The following is a 19,855-nucleotide window of genomic DNA, read 5'->3' as shown; positions in this document are numbered from 1 at the left end:
GCCATCAAAAATAAACAACATATATGTGGACTATTTATTTAGTATAGTCTTTATAGTTTCCAAATGTGAAATAAGTGTGTATATGTATGTGTAATTATATTGTGTAAAAAGAACAGCAGATAAAAGTTCAAACTTAAGATTTAAAAATCTTCCTTAAATGTATGGTCCAAGGTGCTGTGAGCTACATTAGTAATAAAAAAACCTCACAAATGAGTTTTAGATCTCATGTGCACTCTCTAGCTTCAGGAGAGGCAATGCTGGGTTTAGAACCTAAGGCTTTTATGAATGAATGCTGAGCAAGCACTCTAGACTCCCCTAGCCCAATCTCTGTTACTGGTAACAAAGCTTATACTAAATGATGAAAAAAAAAATAAAGAGGCTGGGGAAGAAACCAAGGATGTTCATGATACATGTCCAACACATCTCATGTGTTAAACTTAGTCCTCACTGTGGTAGTATTAGTAATAAAGGCAAAGCTCTCATAGATTGGGCTTTAAGAAGAGATTGCCTTTTTGCTTTCTAGCCCTTCTGTCATGTGAAGACATGATATACTACTCTACCAGCTACTGCCAGATCACAGTCAAAAGTACTTTAAAGGAGAAATAGTTTCTAATAAACACTGTAGAGTAATCTAAACAATTATCAATAGGAGACAGCTAAATAATTATAGGATTTTAACACAGTTAACTATCAGATATTAACTTTTAATTAGTAATTTAAGAAACACAAACAAGAATAGATCAGGGAAAACATTTTGTTTAATTAATATATATATATGCATACACATATATATGTAAAATGTATAAACCAAGCATGGACGTAATTAATAGTTACTTTACCATATTTACCAAACCTTGGGGAGAAAAGAAGGAAATGCAAGCAAGACAAGGGCCAACAAAGCATGCAGCTGTACTATAGAGCCCCCCCACCTCACTCCAGACAGAGTCTCAATATGTAACCTAGGCTGGCCTCAAACTCACAATCTTCCTGCCTTAGCTTCCCAAATGCTGGGATTACAAGCATATGCCACCAAGCTCAGCTTGTATTTACAATATTTTATTTCTTAAAAGAAGATCTGAAGACAAACATTACAAAATGTTGAGGGCAGGAAAAAGGCAGATCATTGTGAGTATATAAGTATTCCCTTATTATTCGTTATCTCTGAAATAATTGCAGAAAATAGGAAGGTATGTTATATAATAAATCCCTTATTATTCGTTATCTCTGAAATAATTGCAGAAAATAGGAAGGTATGTTATATAACAAACTATATCATTACTCTTAATAGTACTGACTCCTACAAAACTACAGGAATGTCTGCTAAACAAATTCCTAAATCTTCTGTAACAGTTCACAGTCTATGTGTTACATAAGATTTGAAAAGCACCAACATTTTCTCAACTGGGTGCTAATATGTGATAGGGAGAAAAAAATTGACCCATCAACCCTAAATATCAGCACATCCTATCAAAAGCATTTAAGCTGCTAAAATGATAGTCATGAGTAATTATTTAATTATTTTCCTCTTCTTCTTTTTTTTTTTTTTTTTTGGTGGTGTTGTTTTGTTTTTTTTTTTTGAGGCACAGTTTCTCTCTGTAGTCCTGGTTGTCCTAAAACTCATTCTGTAGACCAGGCTGGCCTTGAACTCACAGAGATCCACCTGCCTCTGTCTCCCAAGGGCTGGGATTAAAGGCATGAACCACCACCACCTAGCTTCTAATTTTTCATGAATGGCATTACTTCTAGAAACAGAAAAGTGTTTTAAAGGCAGAAAAGAAAAAAATGTCTTTATGATTCTTAATTCTTTTAAATTTCTTCATAGAAATATCTTCTTCCTATCATATTCATTTACTTCTTCCCAATTCCTACAAAAATAAGACAATGAAACAGTGCTCAACATTAATATATACATCTATACATTGAAAAAATCCTGCTCTTTAAAACAGATGAAAGAAAAGGCAAACATCAGCATAAAAAAAATGACCATACCTACTGCATTCCATATCTTCAGGCCAAGGAACACCAAACATCTCCATGAGCTTTGAACATTCGCTATAGGCACGCTGACACAGCCTACGACAGGGAAGTGTGACACGCCCATATTCCATACAAATAGGAGCATAGAGTGCACAAAGAAATGGCCGAAAATCCCGAGAACAGTCCAGGTTCACCATAGGGTGGAATGGCTAGGAAAAAGTTAAAATTGAATAATTAGATAAAGAGCTTTAGATAATTTAAGTGTTTGTTAATAGCCTGAGTTACTTTTTATTGATCTTTAAAATTTTTTCAAGGCTATTAATATTTATTTCGTGGAAATCAAGACTCACTAGACTCAGGACAGGTTAAGTGAAGTTTATTCGGGGAGAATGAACTTACACAAGAAACAGATGACTGCCTCGAGTTCCCATTCCAAGGATGCCGACCCTGCCACCCAGATACTCTCCATGACCAGACCAAGAAGCAAGAGAGAGCCACCTGTCCTGACCCCAAAAAGTAAACCCACTCTATGCCACTTCTGTACCTGTGGCCACGCCAGAATGGGCATGGTCACAGTTACAGGTGCTGGGTGGCAGTGGATATCTCACTACAAATATTTTTTAAAGATTTATTTATTTATTATGAATACAACATTCTGCCTCCATGTATCCCTGCAGGCCAGAAGAGGGCACCAGATCTCATTATGGATGGTTGTGAGCCACCATGTGGTTGCTGGGAACTGAACTCAGGACCTCTGGAAGAGCAGTCGGTGCTCTTAACCTCTGAGCCATCTCTCCAGCCCCACGACAAATATTTCTAAGATTTTTAAATAAAATGTTCCCCAATCTATTTCTCAAGAGTCTAATTTGGTTAAATCCAAGGACTATGACAAAATTGATAAATCCTTGTACATATTTAAGTGTTACAGGTACTATTAGTGAAGAAGCAGGCTAGGAATTACTAATAAAACAATCCACTTAATATAAAAAAGAAAAAACTATACAAGATATGCACTAAAGCTCAGCAATGATTAGTTTTATTATTTGGCAATGGGACTGTAAGGGTTTTAATTTCCTTTTATGTATTTCAATTTCTACATTTTCTTCAATTAACACCTATCAAAAAGAGCAAATTAGCAGCAGCAAGGGGTTCTGGAAAGAATAGAAGGGAGAAGATAGGTAGTTACACTGTAAAGGATGGAAATGGAAAGAGACCTCTCCATAGTTATACACAGTAAAAAGTGTTCCAGTTAAGAAATGGTCTCTCACCTTTTGTTGATCAATTATTTTTTTTAAAAACGTTAAAAAAAAACCAAACATCTACACGATTTTTTAGACTGAAATAAAATGTTGTAAATACAGCAAATGCTGTAATTTGATACTAAGTTAATGAAAAGAAAACTTGTGGTCCCAAACATAAAACTAGGCTAAGATACCTACTGTAACCAGAGGAATAGATTAAATATCCCCAAGAGTATTCCTGGGTTTCTGACTACTAAATATTTTTCTAGTTGTTTGTAAAATAAACTGAGCTCAGCTGATTGTGAACTAGTTATACTCTCACCACTGGCTTATCTACTGAGTAAGAATAATTATTGCTAAATATAGTATAATCAGAAAGCTGAGTCAGTTAAATCAATGCCAAAGAAACTAACTAATGTATAACAATCACAAATCACTTCCAACTATGACAGCATCCATGAAAAACTTAAAAGAGAAAGTATTTTTGTTTTTGTTTTCTTTTTTTTAGATTTTGAGACACAGTTTCTCTGTGTAGCTTTGTAGACCAGGCTGACCTCAAACTCACAGAAATCTGCCTGCCTCTGCCTCCTGAGTGCTGGGATTAAAGGCATGTGCCACCACTGTCCACCCAGGTAAAAGAGAAAGTTTTAAGTTACCCACTTAAGTTGAAGGACTATTCATGGAAACATACTGAGTACCATGAGCTCAAAGAGCAGGGGGTGCAGCCATGTGGCTTAAGAGGGCAGCCAGGTTCCCATGCAGGCACTGGCTGAATATGGAAGTAAGGCAAAAGGCTGAGAATCAAGCCACCTGTGCTGGTGCTGAGGAACTCAGAAAAATGAAAACGTAAAAGGGGGGGAGGGAGAGAGGAAGAGAGAGAGACAGAAAGACACAGAGACAGAGAGAGAGAGAGAGAGAGAGAGAGAGAGAGAGAGAGAGAGAGAGAGAGAGAGAGAGAGAGAGAACAACATATGTACCTGCACACACACATTAAAAAAAAAGCTGGTGGAAAATGACAAGGTCTATATATAGACTGAGCCAATGTTAAGAGCATAACCTTATAATGTTAAGACAAGGGAAAGAGGAAAGGCAAGGGAGAGAGAAACAGAGAAAATAATATATATTTTTCAGAACTAGCATAAGATGATACATTCTTATAAATGAAAACTCAAAACACCCCAACGTGTGTATGGGGGGTTGTTAAAAACAGAACTCATCCTTACGTGGAGAGAAGGCTCAGCCATTAAATGCTAGTGTCACAACCAAAGACTAATAGAAAATTCCTGTTCTCCTAAAGACTCTGCTAAAAAGATGAGACTTTCAAACTAGGATGCACTGTTGTATATCTTCTACCTACAAAAGATTTTTTCTGTTTTGTTTTAGTTGGGTTAGGTATTTTAAGATAGGATCTTACCACATAGCCCAAGCTGGCCAGAACATAATCCAACCTCAGCCTCCCAGGTGCTAGAATTATAGTTAGAAGGGATTTGTATTCAGAATACATAAATAACTCAGGGGCTAGCAAGATAGCTGAACATATAAAGGCACTTGCTGAACACATGAAGAACTGACTCCTGAATATAGTTCTTTGGTCTTCACAATCATGCTGTGGCACGCCCCTTCCACACACATTAATAATAATAAGTAAAAGTTTAACTCAAGACTCCAAAGTAAAATATAAGGGAACCATGAGAAGGAAAAAATAAGGAGAGGGTGGAAGTAATAGAATACATGAATCATTAAAGTGGGAAGGTGAATACTGGGGGAGGGGTAGAAGGACATGGGGAGGGAGTAGAAGAGGAGGTTCAGCAAAAACAATGAAACAGGTTACAGCTAATTTAAACCTTTTCTAACGAAGTGGAAAAATACAATCAGAAAACAAGCATAAAGTTTAAACAGTTATTTCAACAAGTAAAATGCACATGGAATAGTGCTTCATATATACCTGCACTGCTAAAGACAAAGACAGTGGTAATGCCAAATAATGGCAAGAACATAGATTTGACTATGTCCTGCAGGTAGGAATATAAAACGGGTTTACAACCACTATGGTTTCTTAAAACCCAACCCCAGAGAAAGGAAAGGTTATGTCAACCCAAGAGCTTGTCACCAATGTTTACGTGAGTTTTAATTTGTAATAGCAAAGACCTGGAAAAATGCATACATCTTTCAATGTTACCTAGGTATCCTAATTTTAGAAAATAGAAAATAGAAAAAGGGATATACGTAGTCTCTGTGTACTGTTTTGGCAACCTCTAAGAGCCTATAATTATTTAAAACTAAAAGCAAAGTTAATAGCACTTGGGAGGCAGAGGCATGCAGATCTCTGTGTCAGGCTAGAATAGTCTATATAGCAAAGCCCAGGTCAGCCAGGACTACATGGTATGATGCTGTCTGAAAAAAAAAAAAAAGGTAAGGAATTACATTCACATACTGATATATATATACATATATATATATACACACATACATGACAAACATGCACATGTATGATGGTAATAAGCAAAATTTAAAATAATCACATGATGGGATATCTTTGTATATATGTCATCAAACTCTCCAACTGTGATTACTATAAGTTAACTGTATTTTAATATTTTGTGTATTTGCACTTGAATTACAAATACCTTGAACTAGAGTTTATCTGACATTAGCACAGTATGATACGAATTGTTCAAAGTGCCTCACATACATTATTTCATTTCAATCACACAATTCCACACAGTAAACAAACTTGTCGAAGGTCATACAACTATTAACATGAATACAACTAAGTTTAGTCAAAACTTAACATTTTTACCCAGATCCCTTGTACTTAACCAATTTGTTTCACTTAACCTCTATGCTTTAGTTTCCCCCTCACATACAGAACATAACTAATAAATAATATGTATAAATAAGATATGGATTACTTTCAACTATAGTGGGTCTGTAGCAGGCTGATTGGGTTCCCTGTTCTCAACTGTCAAATGGAGAACTCAACTGGAATACTTTTAAAATGCCAAACAAAGCAGGTAACATCAAAACTGTGATGCTAAGTGAAAGAAACCAGATATAAAAAGTAGATACTGTGTGCCTGGAGCAATGGCTCAGCAGGTAAGAGTACAATCTCCTTACTACTGCAGAGGGTAGAGTTCAGTTTCTATCACCCACATCAGGTGGCTCACTGCTGCCTTTAAACCAGCACCAAGTGATCTAATGCTCACTTCTTGCTTCCATGGGCACTGTGCTCATGTTCATAAACCCAAATCAGATGCACACATACACATAACTAAAAATAAAAATAAAATGTAAAAAGGTAGATGCTGTATGAGCCCAAGTCCATAAACATTAGAATGCACACTAATCCACAAGCACAGAGAGCACATCTGCAACGGCTGGAAGCATAAGCATAGGGGTGACCACAAAGGGCTGTAAGGCTTGAGTGACAGAACTGTTCTACACTTTGATGATGATGATGTCACAGGAATTATTAAAACTCATCGAAGGTAACACTTCAAATGAGTATAGTCTGTTATATATGGTACAACTCAATAAAGCAGTTGTTACATAAACAAAGTATTGACGTTTTTTAAATGAGCAAACCACCTTTTTCTTAACCTTAACATTTTTAACCTCACCAAAATAAAAATTAAATGATATAGCCTAGACACTAGTTGAGAACACATATATAACAGAGTGAACAGCACTCACAAGCTATGAAATTGAGAAAGGAACTTGGCTGACTGAATTCTAAATGACTCTTCAGTGTTTCTCAAAGCTGTGATGTTTTCATTCCCTAAATCAAGACTAGAGTATAGGAAGTTTACAAACTGGAAAGTAACTTTCTAAAACTAGATTTCTGATTTCTACAACAAAGGTGCACTACATGGAACCTTACATTCTTTGTTTAAATTCAAATCAACCAAGCCTTTGTGCTCCTATTCTTTCTTCTCTCAAATTTCCATTCGTTACCATAGCAACTTGCTAACTGACAAGCCTTCAAGCATAGCAACAGTCCAAGCTTAGCAAGGGTGTGAAAAGGGGACAGTGTCAAAGGCCAAAATCTGACTCAGGAGAATCAGAATTCCAATCTTTGTCACTGTACAAAGAGCCTGGTAACCATAGAAACTGTGTTGTACTGGGTTTGGGAATAGCATGATTAAATTCACTAAATGTGAACCAATGTGGAACAGCCTTGAGAATTCAAAACTGCTATTCATAGCTACTTTAGATCTAACTGGAATAAGAAGTTATTCCAAACAACTTATAAAAAATAATTTTATGTAAGTAGAACTATAAAAGACTCTAAAAAAAGTAAAACAAAACCCAAAACCCAACCTCTCTTTCTAGACAATAGTTTCTGAATATACAAGGTCTAAAACTTTTAAGAATTATTTTTTGCCTTGAAAACAATAAACCAAACAAAAAAGCTTCTAGGTTTCTAAAAAAACACATTTAATTCAGTAACAACTCTTTTCAAACCTTAGAAACAAATGTACCATGGTAGTCTACACAGCTAACAGCTAGGGTCAGCATTATCACAATCTATCTACTTTCATAAGTCAAAGTAGAGTTCCTGAAACAGTGCATAGAGTTGACTCTTCTTTAGTGAGTAAGCATTTAATATTTCCACTAGTGTAGAGAGTTCTGGATTATGACATACTTAAAAAATAATACTTTACAAGTCCAATTCTATTACATTTAATAATCTGACTTAAAGAATTACAAGGGATTTCTTTAATGTAATTTATCATAAGAAAACCAATTCAAAATTTCTAAAAAGTTATTTACAAAAATAACTGTAAATAACTCTCCTACCTGTGTGTATAGCTGTTTTAATTTAGAAGTTTCTTAATTGTTTGGTTTATCCTAGTCACAATACTAGTTTTTACTAAAGCCACACCTATCATGGCTGGGGATATAGGTCAATGTGATAATAAAAGGTCATTTCACTACATTGTTGTTTCTTTAGAGGAAAAAAATCACCTTATAAACATTAGCCTAAACAAAAGATAATAAGGAAAATAAATATGGTGGACAATTAGTGTATTTTAGAGATTAAAAACATGAACCTGGCTGGGCAGTGATGGTGTACACCTTTAATCCTGAGGCAAAGGCAGGTGGATCTCTGTGAGTTGGAGGCCAGTTTGATCTACAGAGAGTTCCAGGACAGAGAACCCATGGCTTGGAAAACAAACAAACAAACAAACAAGCAAAAACAAAAAACCCATGAACTCAAAAGAAATTTTATTTTCTAAAAGGTCTATCTGTAAAGGTGAGTCAGTATTGTTACACTGGGGTACATTCAAAATTTCAGAAGCTGTTATTTTTGTTCCTAAAATCAGAAATAACTGCAAATAATTCTATACTATCTGTATATAGAGTGCTTTTTGTTGTTGTTTTTGAAACCAGAACATTTATGACTAATTGAAATCTTCAAGATGAACTTAATGCTTCCCTCACAGAATCCATGTCTCAATCTACAATAGACAATTTTAGGTGCCTTATCCACCCAGGCCCAGTAGTGTTTCCTAGTTTAGCCTTGGCACTCTAGTTACACTTTCTCTATAGCTTGGAAGTGTAGCCACATTTGCTACAGGTTCTACTTCTGAAGGTGGCAGGGCTTGGAGCCACAGCAGTGGCACATGTGCATCTTATGGAGACACTTTCCAAGGGATGATGCTCCTTTCATCATCTTGATTCTTCCACCAGGGCCAAAGAGACTGGAAGAAAAAGCACTTCTGTTTTTTAATTTAGAAGATTCTTGTATTAGTCTCTGTTCTAGTTAGGGTTACTACTGCTGCAATGAAACACCATGACCACAGCAACTTGGGGGAATCAACCTTTCTTACAGGGTGCCTTCTACAACTGAAATAACACTTCACATCAAAACACCATTTTGGAAAGGGTTTATTTAGCTTACACTTTCATATCATTGTTCATCATTGATGGAAGTCAAGACAGGAACCCAAACAAGACAGGAGCAGATGCAGAAGCCATGGAGGTGTGGGTGCTGTTTACTGGCTTGTTCCTCATGGCTTGCTCAACCTTCTTTCTTACAGAACCCAGGACCACAGCCCAGGAGTAGACACATCCACAAGGAGCAGGGCACTCTCCCATCAATCATTCATTAAGAAAATGCTCTATAGGCTTGCCTACAGCTTGATCTTATGGAGGCATTTTCCTCAATCGAGGTTCCCTCTTCTCAGCTGACATAAAACTAGCTTGCACAGCATCACATGTTTTGGTTAAACCACATACCCTCCTGCACTTTTTTTTTAACTTAACAATAGATCAAGGACAACAGAATTTGGACAAGCAAAGGAAGACTTAAGCAGAAACAACACAAGATCCTAGAGAAAGGAAAGTTATGTTGCTTCATTCTTTTGTTAATTACATTATTTATAAAATACAAATACATAAAGTGAAAAGCTTCAAATCACTTTGAGCAACAACCAAAAAAGAAAAAGAAGTATTACACTAGTGTTCATAGGCAGGTGGTAGCTTTGGAACTGTGATCATCATCACTATCCCACCAAACTATTTTCAATCCCAGGATAGTAAGAGTTTAGGTATAGCAGCAAAACATAATTGTGATTACTGCCATTGCTAAAGAATTTACAATTTAACACAAACATTTATTAGTTATTGTATATGAGGCTCTATGTTAAGTACTAGGCATACAAAGGTGGTTAAGGATAAGCTTCCAAATGAGTAATGCAAAGGAGGCAAAAAAAACAACAACAAAAACAATCATTGTAACAAAATAACATACACACTGCACAGTGGTAAACAAAGCATATTGCTAAGTATGGAGGTAAGAGGAGCTAACTTTGGTCATCCTAGATTCCACAAGGAAATCAGACCCAAGTCAGGCCTTGAGAATAAAGCAAGGTATCACCCAAATATTGGCAGAGCCTTCCAGGCAAATGTGGCATTTGCAATGAGTTGATAAGGTCAAGGAATGTACAAAGTTCTGTGAAACTGTGAAGAAAGGCTTCTGCAGACCATTGAGACTAGTCTAGAGTAGGAGCCATTTACAAATGTCTATTAGGCTTCAAACAGGCAAGGACTGGCGCTGCTATTTTAGAAAAGTAGTAGTTTTCGTATTTTTTATCTTTATAACCACTTCCATTCTGATGGTACAGTAAGACACTGTGTCCCAGCTATACTGTTTATAAATAGTAAAATGTGGGCTTAAATTACTGTACCTCCAATTTCCTTACTCTTACCTCTTCATTACAACAGTGTAATTAATCCTCATTTTACTGCCTTCACATATGATGCATTCTGTCTCTGTAAAGTAGGTGCTAAAGGTCAATGAGATGCTATTTTCCAGCTGCCACATTGGTTTAATACAACTATGGCTTGAATCTGAATGTCCCTAGAGGCTTCTGTTTTATACAGTTGGTCCCAGCAGAAATCATTCTTTTGGAAGGCTATAAAACCTGTAGGAGGGTGGGGCCTACCTGGTGGACATAGTGCATTTCAGGGTTAAACTCAGCTGCTGGCTTTGGCATGGTCTCTGATTTTGGATCCACTGCAATGTAAGCAGCAGGGCCACAAACACCTGCGATGAATTTACAAACTGAGCCACTCTGCTATGCCTTTTCCCAAGTTGAAGTCAAAGTCCCTGAAATGTCAATCTTTTCACCCTTATGTTATTTCTGAAGGTATTCTGTCAGTGACAGTCTAATACAGAGACAAAGAGCAGATTCTACTGCTAATACTGGGAAAGAGGTTCTCTCATGCATTGTTAAGGGGAACAAAAAGTATGGTACTACTTCTATTGAGTTTAAAAGTATCAATGAAAACATTTTCAGTAATTTGAACACTTGAATTTCATTTGAAAATATATTAGTAAAAGTATGAAAACACATGTGTGGCACTTTTTATAAGAGCAAAAGACAGGAAAAATCCCAAATGTTCATTAGTAAGTACTGAGTGAAGAAATGCTAACTATCTAACCCAATATAGCTCTAAAAACCTAGGACACAATATCCGTTACAGCAGGATAGCTATTATAAAATTTTTAAAGAGGAGAAGGGAAGTTGGCAAGTGCTGATAAGCAAGGAGAGAAATTAGGAATCCTTGTGTGTTACCTTAAATCTGAAAACAAGTGTGGCCACTACAGAAAGCAGTACAGCAGTTCCTCAAAACATTAAATGGTTTGTTGCAACATTTTTCTAGCAGCCGTCTCTCAGCTCAGTAATTCTATGTTTAAAAAATAATTTTTTCAAGTGCTGGGGATCAAGCCAGGGTCTTAAGCTGCTAGAAAATTATTTTTAAACACAGAGTTACTGAGCTGAGAGATGGCTATGAGTATGAATTTCACACTTTCAAACTGTGTCTGATGACTCTGTCAGTGGCATCTCTGTTCTGCTATGACAACCATGCAGCAAACAACTTCCTCAGGGTTCAGTCAAATCTCTGAAGCTTTCTCCTCAAAACTACTTCCCACTTATGGATTCTTCCAGGCTGTCAGAAATTCTAAGAGGCAACCCCACTGACAAACTATATGCATTACATGGACATATTAGAAAAGGCAGAGAATGCCTACCATGTCATCATTCTGAATGTTCCATGAACATGTGAGGAATGATGAAAGTTCACCTGGGGCCAAGTCCATCACTTTCCTAGTGATTCTCTCTAGACAATTTAGAAACAGAATCTGAAACAGAATTAAATCTGTAGACCAAGCATTGTGCACCTATTTACAAATCTCCCATTTAATCCTAACAAGCACATCTAGTTTTTTTTCATTATTGTTGCCTTAAATAAGAAAACAAGATGTAGGAGGGAATGTTAGGCAATCTGTCCAAAGTCTTACACCTACTGCATGACAGAACCTAAGTACAAGCAACTTTATGGCGTCTTTCTTGCTTCCAAAGAAGTTGTGACTTTACAGTGATACTAGATATGAGGGTATTTTTAATTCAGTCTTTAGTACATAGCAAAACTACTACAACTATTATGCTAGGAGTCAACCTACTTCTGGCAGACAATACCTCCTTTCATATATCCTAGTGTGATGGTCTAAGAAAAATCTTCCTCTTTATTAGTCAAACCTTGCATAGTCATAGAAAGAGGAGAAAATGTTTTGTTCAATCTCTATAACATCATCAAATATTCAGAAAATTGTAACATACCTGACACACTTCTCACCATGATAATGGATTAAACCTCTGAAACTGTAAGCTAGCCCCAATTAGATGTTTCCCTTTATAAGAGTTGCCATGGTCTCCCCAACCAAAAAAAAAGCCGGTGGTGGTGGCACACACCTTTAATCCCAGCATTCCGGAGGCAGAGGCAGGTGGATCTCTGTGAGTTCGAGGCCGGGCTGGACCGACAGCCTCCAAAACAATATAGAGAAACCTTGTCTCGTAAAACAAAAAACAAAAAAACAAAACAAAAAAGATTGATGTAATCTCTGAGGAAGTATGATCACATATGTTAACAGTATAACAAATTTCTTTGTAAAACATGTCTCAAGGGGCTGGAGAGATGGCTCAGTGGTTAAGAGCACTGACTGGTTTTCCAGAGGACCTGGGTTCAATTCCCAGCACCCACATAGCAGCTCACAACTGTCTGTAACTCCAGATCTAGGGGACCCAACACCTGTGGCAAAACACCAATGTATATAAAATAAAAATAAATATTAAAAAATGTCTCAAAATAAATTCAGAGCAGAATTTCTCCAAACACAAATTCTTCAATCTATTATAGCATGAGCCAAATTATGTAAAATTTCCAAACGTATAAGATATAGTAAAAAGCAGCAATATTTTCTTATCATTTGTATCAGACACATTAGGTGAGTCATCAAGGCACTGTAGGTTACTTTCTGGAATGTCAAATGGTAGCTCAGGTCTTACCTCCATTGCTAAAGCTGCTGTCTGTTGGTCATAATGGTTCAGAAGATTAGGCATGAAGGTAGTATTATAAGGCAAATCTTGGCACATCCTCAAGGTAATAGGTTCACAAGAAAATAAACTGTGCCCACCTATACGCCTCACAAACACAGTCAAGAGCCAAAGATAAAAGACAGTCCAACTCATAGCCATTCTCCCTGGATCTGAATGAGACTTGATGATCAGATCTACCAGTATATGCCTGCAGGTCTCAGCTTGAAAGCACCCTTCTGTATCTGTTAGGTTCTTCAAACAGTTAGAAACTCCTTGTACTGTCAGAGGTTTGTTAACCTGGTCTCACAAAAGGCATTTGTTTTTGGTTTCACAATATTGGAAAATGACATCATCTTGTATCTTCTTTTCATTTTATTACACAGGGCACATCTGGCCAGCATATCAAGTTGATCAACCACATTCCCAAATCACAGATTCCATCTTAGGAGGAGAGTTATTTCTTCCTTGTTGAAATATCTGAAAAGTATTGAAAATGGAAAAGTTAATCATTTCTCAAAATATTGCAGACTTGACATTAAAATATTTGATGAGATAATACAGGGGTATTCAGAAAGTAATAGTTTTTCTATTTTATCATATGATATATTCATACACACTAAAAATAGTTCTTAAATAATATTTAAAGGCTAATTTTATACCCTAAGTTGCATATCTAACACATGGTGGAGAATTCCATCACAAGATATAAACGATCCACTTTGAATAATTTTCCCTTTGCTCCAAACTGTGTTCAGATGATATTTGTTGTAAACTAGATTATGGAATTACAAATTTATTATATGTGTTTTGTTAGCAGTACACTTTTATATTAACTGACTTGGTAGAGAGTAACTGTGAAAGGCCTGGGAAGATATTAAACCTCTTATTAAGTCAACATTGCAAACACTGTCATTTGATGATGGGGGGAATGTCCTTTTGTATGCTGTGAATATATGTTCCTTATTAGTTGATTAATAAATGCTGATTGGCCAGTGGCTAGGCAGGAAGTATAGGCGGGGCTACCAGACTAGGAGAATGCTGGGAAGAAGGAAGAAGAAGGAAGAAGGAAGAAGGAAGAAGAAGAAGAAGAAGAAGAAGAAGAAGAAGAAGAAGAAGAAGAAGAAGAAGAAGAAGAAGAACAAGAAGAAGAACAAGAAGAACAAGAAGAAGAAGAAAAGAGTTGACAAGGAGACACCATGTAGCTACCAGGAAGATAGGACACCTGGGCATTCTCCGGTATGCCAAGACTATGTGGAGATACTTAGATAAATAGAAATGGGTTAATAATTAAGAGAGAGATAGCCAATATGAAACATGAGCCCATTGGCCAAAGAGTTTATAATTAAAATAAGCTTCAGAGTGTTTATTTGGGACTAAATGGCTGCGGGACCAGGCAGAACAGAAACTCTGTCTTCAAATGGTGCCCCCAATATGAGGCAAGAACCTGACGAAAGCTTAAAAAGGGTTCTGAATGCACAGAAACGGAACTGTACTGGTCTTCCTAGTCTCACAGTCGCATGCAGGCCATAATGCAAAGAGGCTGTGGCATTCAGGTTTGAACAAAGCATGGCGGATTCTGCTGTGGTACACAGAGGCTGCGTCTCCAAGCTGCAGAGCATGCTGCATGGCAGATTTAGCTTTTACTCATATAGACAAAAACGGTTTATGGGCAGTGTGCTATAAGCTGCTTGATGGCAGCATAGAACAGAGTTGAGGTGGTAAGCGCAGCTCTGGGAGAAGAGAAGCACAACAGAAACTCCGTCTTCAACTTAACCCACACTTTCCTCCTCAAAATGATTTGAACATCACTTCTCAAACATGGAAATCTATGAGTAAATTATGAGGTAATCTATGCAAAAAAGTAGCATCAAGCATTAGGTGCTTTGGGCACTGAATTGCAGTTGACAAGACTCTATCAACCATACTGAACTAAAAATAGATGGTTCTAAAAGTATCCCCAGCCAGTTTTGCCAATGTTACATCATTTTAGATAGCATAAAAATTTAAGGTCACATATATTGCGCTGGAATCTCAAGTAAGTGAACAACAAAAAGGTCACCATACAGCCTGGTGTATAGACAGGTTGAGTAGGGCTGGTGATGATTCCAAATTACCACTTCCACTGAACTACATAAATCCTCTGAAGACAGACACATTGCCTAAGGACTACTTCCTAAGGAGTACCCATAGTTACAAGTGTCCTGTAAGTCAGGTCTTGAGAAATGCTATGCTAAAACGGAAGAATTAAAAGAAAAAGCATGTTTATATATAATAATCTACATGAAATTATTAGGTAGATATAAAGAAGAAGAAGAAGAAATGGAAAGTGACTCAGTTTTGGTTCCCAACACCCGCATGGTAGTTCACAACTATCCATAACCCTAGTCCCACGGGATCCAATGTCCTCTTGTGAAAGTACCAGGCATACACATGGCACACAGACATACACGCAGGTGATCACTCATACACAAAAGCAATATTTTAAAAAAAGAGTAATAGAAAACATTCCAAAGAACAAAAGAAATACAAAAGGCCAATAAACACATGGCGTGATGTTTAGTTTCACTTAAAAATGCAAATAAAAAAGACAAACATAACACTTTTGCCAATCAGATGTACAAAAATAACAATGTATGGCATGGATTATAGGGAAATATTATTTTCAACATCTTGAAATACTTTGGATAAGGATGTAAATAGTTGATACTTTTTTTTTAAATGGCTACTTATGGGGCTGGAGAGATGGCTCAGTGGCTAAAAGCACATGCTGTTCTTCCAGAGGACTTCGTTCAATACCCAGCACCTGTAGGTGACTCACAACGATTTGTAACTTCAGTTCCAGGGGATTTAACATCCTCTTCTGGTTTCTGAAGGGGCTACAGGTACATGGTACACATACATATAGGCAAAACACCCATACACATAAAATAAAAATAAGTAAGTCATTTTAATGGCTATTTATACCAAAAGCCCTCAGTTGCATACATAATTTGATTCAGCAAACCTATTCATAATTTATTCCAGAAGCATACCAGTGCATATGGTATACAACTGAAATATTAGCATAGGTTAATTTATAACAATTTTAAAAACTGAAAGTAACCTAAAACATTACCAGTAGGTGTTTTGATAAATAATGCAGCGTAAACATATGATGGATTAGTACCCAGACACTAAAAATGATGAGCATGACTTAGAGCACACCACATTGGTCATGTATACAGCATGCACAACATCCTGTGTTCAATCTCCAACACTGCCCCTCCCCCCCAAAAGATGAGCCTGAATTGCATTTACTGACATAAGAACATAACAATGATAAGCTAAACAATTACAACTGGGAAAATGGTTCAGTATGTAAAGTGCTTGTGTTGTAAGCATGAAGATCTGAGTTTAAATTTCCAGAACCCACATAAAGCCACATCCGATAGCAGCATTCCTACAGGAAAGATAGGAGGCATATACAGGAGAACCCTACCTGGAAAGGCTGAGAGGCAGCTAGCCTGGCATATACAGCAGTAAGCAAATGACTGTTTTAAACAATGGAAGGGAAACATTGGCATCAAAAGCTGTCCTGACTGCCACACATGAGTACTTTTACATTTACACACACATATACACACAATGTAACCCTAGCTAGCCTTGAACTCACAGAAATCCACCCATGGCCTGGAATTAAAGGCTTATAGCACCACATACAACTTAATACAAAGATTTTTAAAAATCAGTATGCATACATAACTCACTTCTATCAGAAAAGCATACATGCAAAACAACAACAAAAAACTCCACAGTTATTTCAGCTAGATGTGGTGGTACACACCTATAATCCTAGAACTCAGCAAAAGGATTTTAAATGGAGAATAGTCTGGGTTACATGGTTAAGAGCATCTTAGAGGGGGAGGGGCATATTTAAAAATAATAAAAGTGCTCTATGAATTTCATGAAAGACCTGATTTTGCATTATTTTGTACATAAGTAACTCCTCAAATCTATTAATGTGTGCTGACTGGCAGACAAGAACAAATGCTACTTGAACAGTGTATTGGCTGGTAATTAAAGCAACAAGCCAAGGGATCTACTACTTGTATTATTGCGGGTAGTAGGAAAAGCAAAGAAGTGATAATTTAGTATGATTCAAATAGATTTTTCAGGTTGGCCAGATAGCTCATCAGGTAAAAGCACTTGCCACTAGGCCCGGTTGACAGGAATTCAATCCCCAGAATCTATATGACAGAGAGAACTAACTCCCAAGTTATCCTCTGATCTCCCCATGCATGTTGTAGCATGAGCGGGCATACACACACACACACACACACCCCTAAACAAAACTTGAGTTTTTAACACTAAAATAACTGAGGTTACCTGTCAGCTCAATCAAAATGTTGTGTGTACTTTGCAGCACCTTGCATACACTTGTACACACTCCACACCACTCTCGGAGGATCAATCACCTACACCTGTGTACATGCACGCAAGCATGCATGTGGTGGCTAGAGATCAATCTCCAGTATCTTGCTCAGAAGTGTCCACATGTTTTTGTGAGACAAGCAGGTCTCTCACCAAGGGCTCTCTGATTCAGTTAAGCTGTCTAGAGAGCCAGTCTGTCTCTGGGGCTGGGATTACACAGATGCACCAGGCATCAGGCCTCAAACGTGTATGGTAAGCACTTTACCAACTGAGCCACCTCCATAGCTTCTGAAATAGGTGTTTCTAATCAGAATCACGAGAATGTGCCACTTTTCTCAAGGTAGGCTAGTCTATGGAAAAGCTCTAAGCTTTACAAAACATAGCAACCCATTAAATAAAGGTTTACAGTTGTTTGAAGCATTGTTTTTATTATTATCCTTTTTTTTGGCATGGATCTGTAGGATTACAACAGAATAAGGAGTCTATTGAGCTAACTAACAGAAGGAGTAAGCAGTTTTGGGCACCAGGGTCCAAGCAAAAATGAATGCTATGACAGTTCATGTACTATCTGTGAGGAAAGAGGCACTTTCACCTCTCCACAGAGCAATATAAAATATTTGGAAAATTCTAAGTGCTTGGTACCATTTTAGATGGGGGCTAAGGGACTCATCTTGGAAAAGTGCTTTCCTAGCATTTGTGAATCCCTGGTTTGAGTTCCTGTACTAAGCGGGACATAGGAAATACTTGAAATTTATACATGTCCAGTTTTATGAATGTATATCATTGGGTATCTAGTATTGTCCAATTATTGTTAGTTTTATGATTAAAAAGTAAAAGTCCTTAATATAAATTTAGCTGAGCACATGACCTGAAGGACAAGAAGAAAAAGACAAATCAAATGTTGGCAGACTGTCTTCCCAAGTTGCCTACTGAGCCTGGCCCAAAGAACTTAGGTAGAAAGCTAGCTGATCCCAGGAGCTACCATGAGAAAGTGCACCACAGGCCTTCTCAAGAAAGTATGGCAACAAAAGATTGTCTAGAAATGTCTTCCCATCACTTTGTCCACAGACAGGGTCCCTCTCATCATTCTTAGTTTACGCTTAATTTTCTTAACAGGAGGTTCAGAAATATCACCTGTAAGCTGTAAATCCTGAATACACTGGCTACAAAGTGGAAAGGTAGGACACTCATTTTTCAGACATGTTTTTCAAGAACACATCCCAAAGATTAGCAATGGGTTCCTCTAAGTCAGTCTCTCTGAAAGAAAGCATTGACTTTCTAGAAAAATATTCCTATGACATATTCTCTTTTCCCTAAGGACCACTCAGTATTTGTCCTTTCATTTTCCATTTCTTATTGGGGGTGGGGTGTGTGTGTGTGTGTGTGTGTGTGTGTGTGTTCATATGTGTGTCTGCATGTGTCAGATATCTTCCTCAACTGCTTTCTACCTTTTTCTTTTCTTTTCTTTCTTTTTTTTTCTTTTTTTTTGGAAACAGTCTCTCACTGAACGCGGAGTTCACAAATTAATTGGCTAGATTAGCTGATCTGCAAGCCAGGGCTTTGTGTTTCCACTCAGGTCAATAATGGGTTACAAGCACCATTGCCACACAGGGCTTTTTAACTGGGTGTGGAGAATCCAAACTCAGGCTCTCATGCACATACAGTAAACATGTTAGCAACAAAGCCACCTCCTCGGCCCTCCATATCTTATAGTATTAAAAAAAATCATCCTCACCAAATTGCCTCTTAGCTATTGTAAAAAAGTTAACATATCATATTTAATTCATAGAACCTACATTTATACTAATCCCAGAGTTATTATTTTCTGGCCTTTCTGACTATTATCAATCTAATTTAACCCTGGGGCAAAGGGGGATACTGCATCCCATGTAGCCAAGGTTATCATCCAACTCCTGACCTTCCTGTCTCTCATTCTCAAGTGCTAGGATTACAGGTGTGCACCACAGTGCCCACCACCTCTTTAATGTTTAAGTTTCTGTCATCTACTAGATACGACAAGTAACCCAATCTATTAATGTGCTGAGTGGTATTGAAGAAATAAACCAAAAGGTACTTCTAGAAGCAGAATTAGAAGCAATAGTAGGCATCAAATTTCAATCATATTTGCAAATTACTAAATTCTGGAACTAAGAGATGCAATCTTTCAAAACTAACCTGTAAACAAAACTGAAAGTTCAAAGACAGATCTGCTTGTTTTCTCTCTCTCCCCACCCCAGTACTGAACTCAGAGTCTTGAAGGTACCAGCCAAGTACTACCAGCTGAGTGGTAGTCCCAGGCCTGAAGATGGACAAATTCTAGCAAAAGGTAAATAAAATAAG

General features: G+C 37.2%; 1 protein-coding gene across 2 annotated transcripts in view; it reads right to left on the bottom strand.

Annotated features, from left to right (window-relative positions):
* The window catches only part of Fzd3 (frizzled class receptor 3), a 55,973-nt gene that overhangs the window by 33,316 nt on the left and 2,802 nt on the right, over positions 1-19,855 (bottom strand). For both annotated transcript variants that reach the window (XM_013117295.3, XM_005075255.4), the window contains exons 2-3: positions 13,076-13,582; positions 1,990-2,186 (exon numbers count right to left, since the gene is read on the bottom strand). In XM_013117295.3, the coding sequence (XP_012972749.1) occupies positions 1,990-2,186; positions 13,076-13,264 (386 nt within the window). In that variant the 5' untranslated portion in view covers positions 13,265-13,582. The remainder of the gene's footprint in view (positions 1-1,989; positions 2,187-13,075; positions 13,583-19,855) is intronic.

This window comes from Mesocricetus auratus, unplaced genomic scaffold (genome assembly GCF_017639785.1).
Source record: "Mesocricetus auratus isolate SY011 unplaced genomic scaffold, BCM_Maur_2.0 Super-Scaffold_100707, whole genome shotgun sequence".
In the NCBI taxonomy this organism is placed as follows: domain Eukaryota; kingdom Metazoa; phylum Chordata; class Mammalia; order Rodentia; family Cricetidae; genus Mesocricetus; species Mesocricetus auratus.
This window is presented reverse-complemented; position numbering and strand designations above follow the sequence as displayed.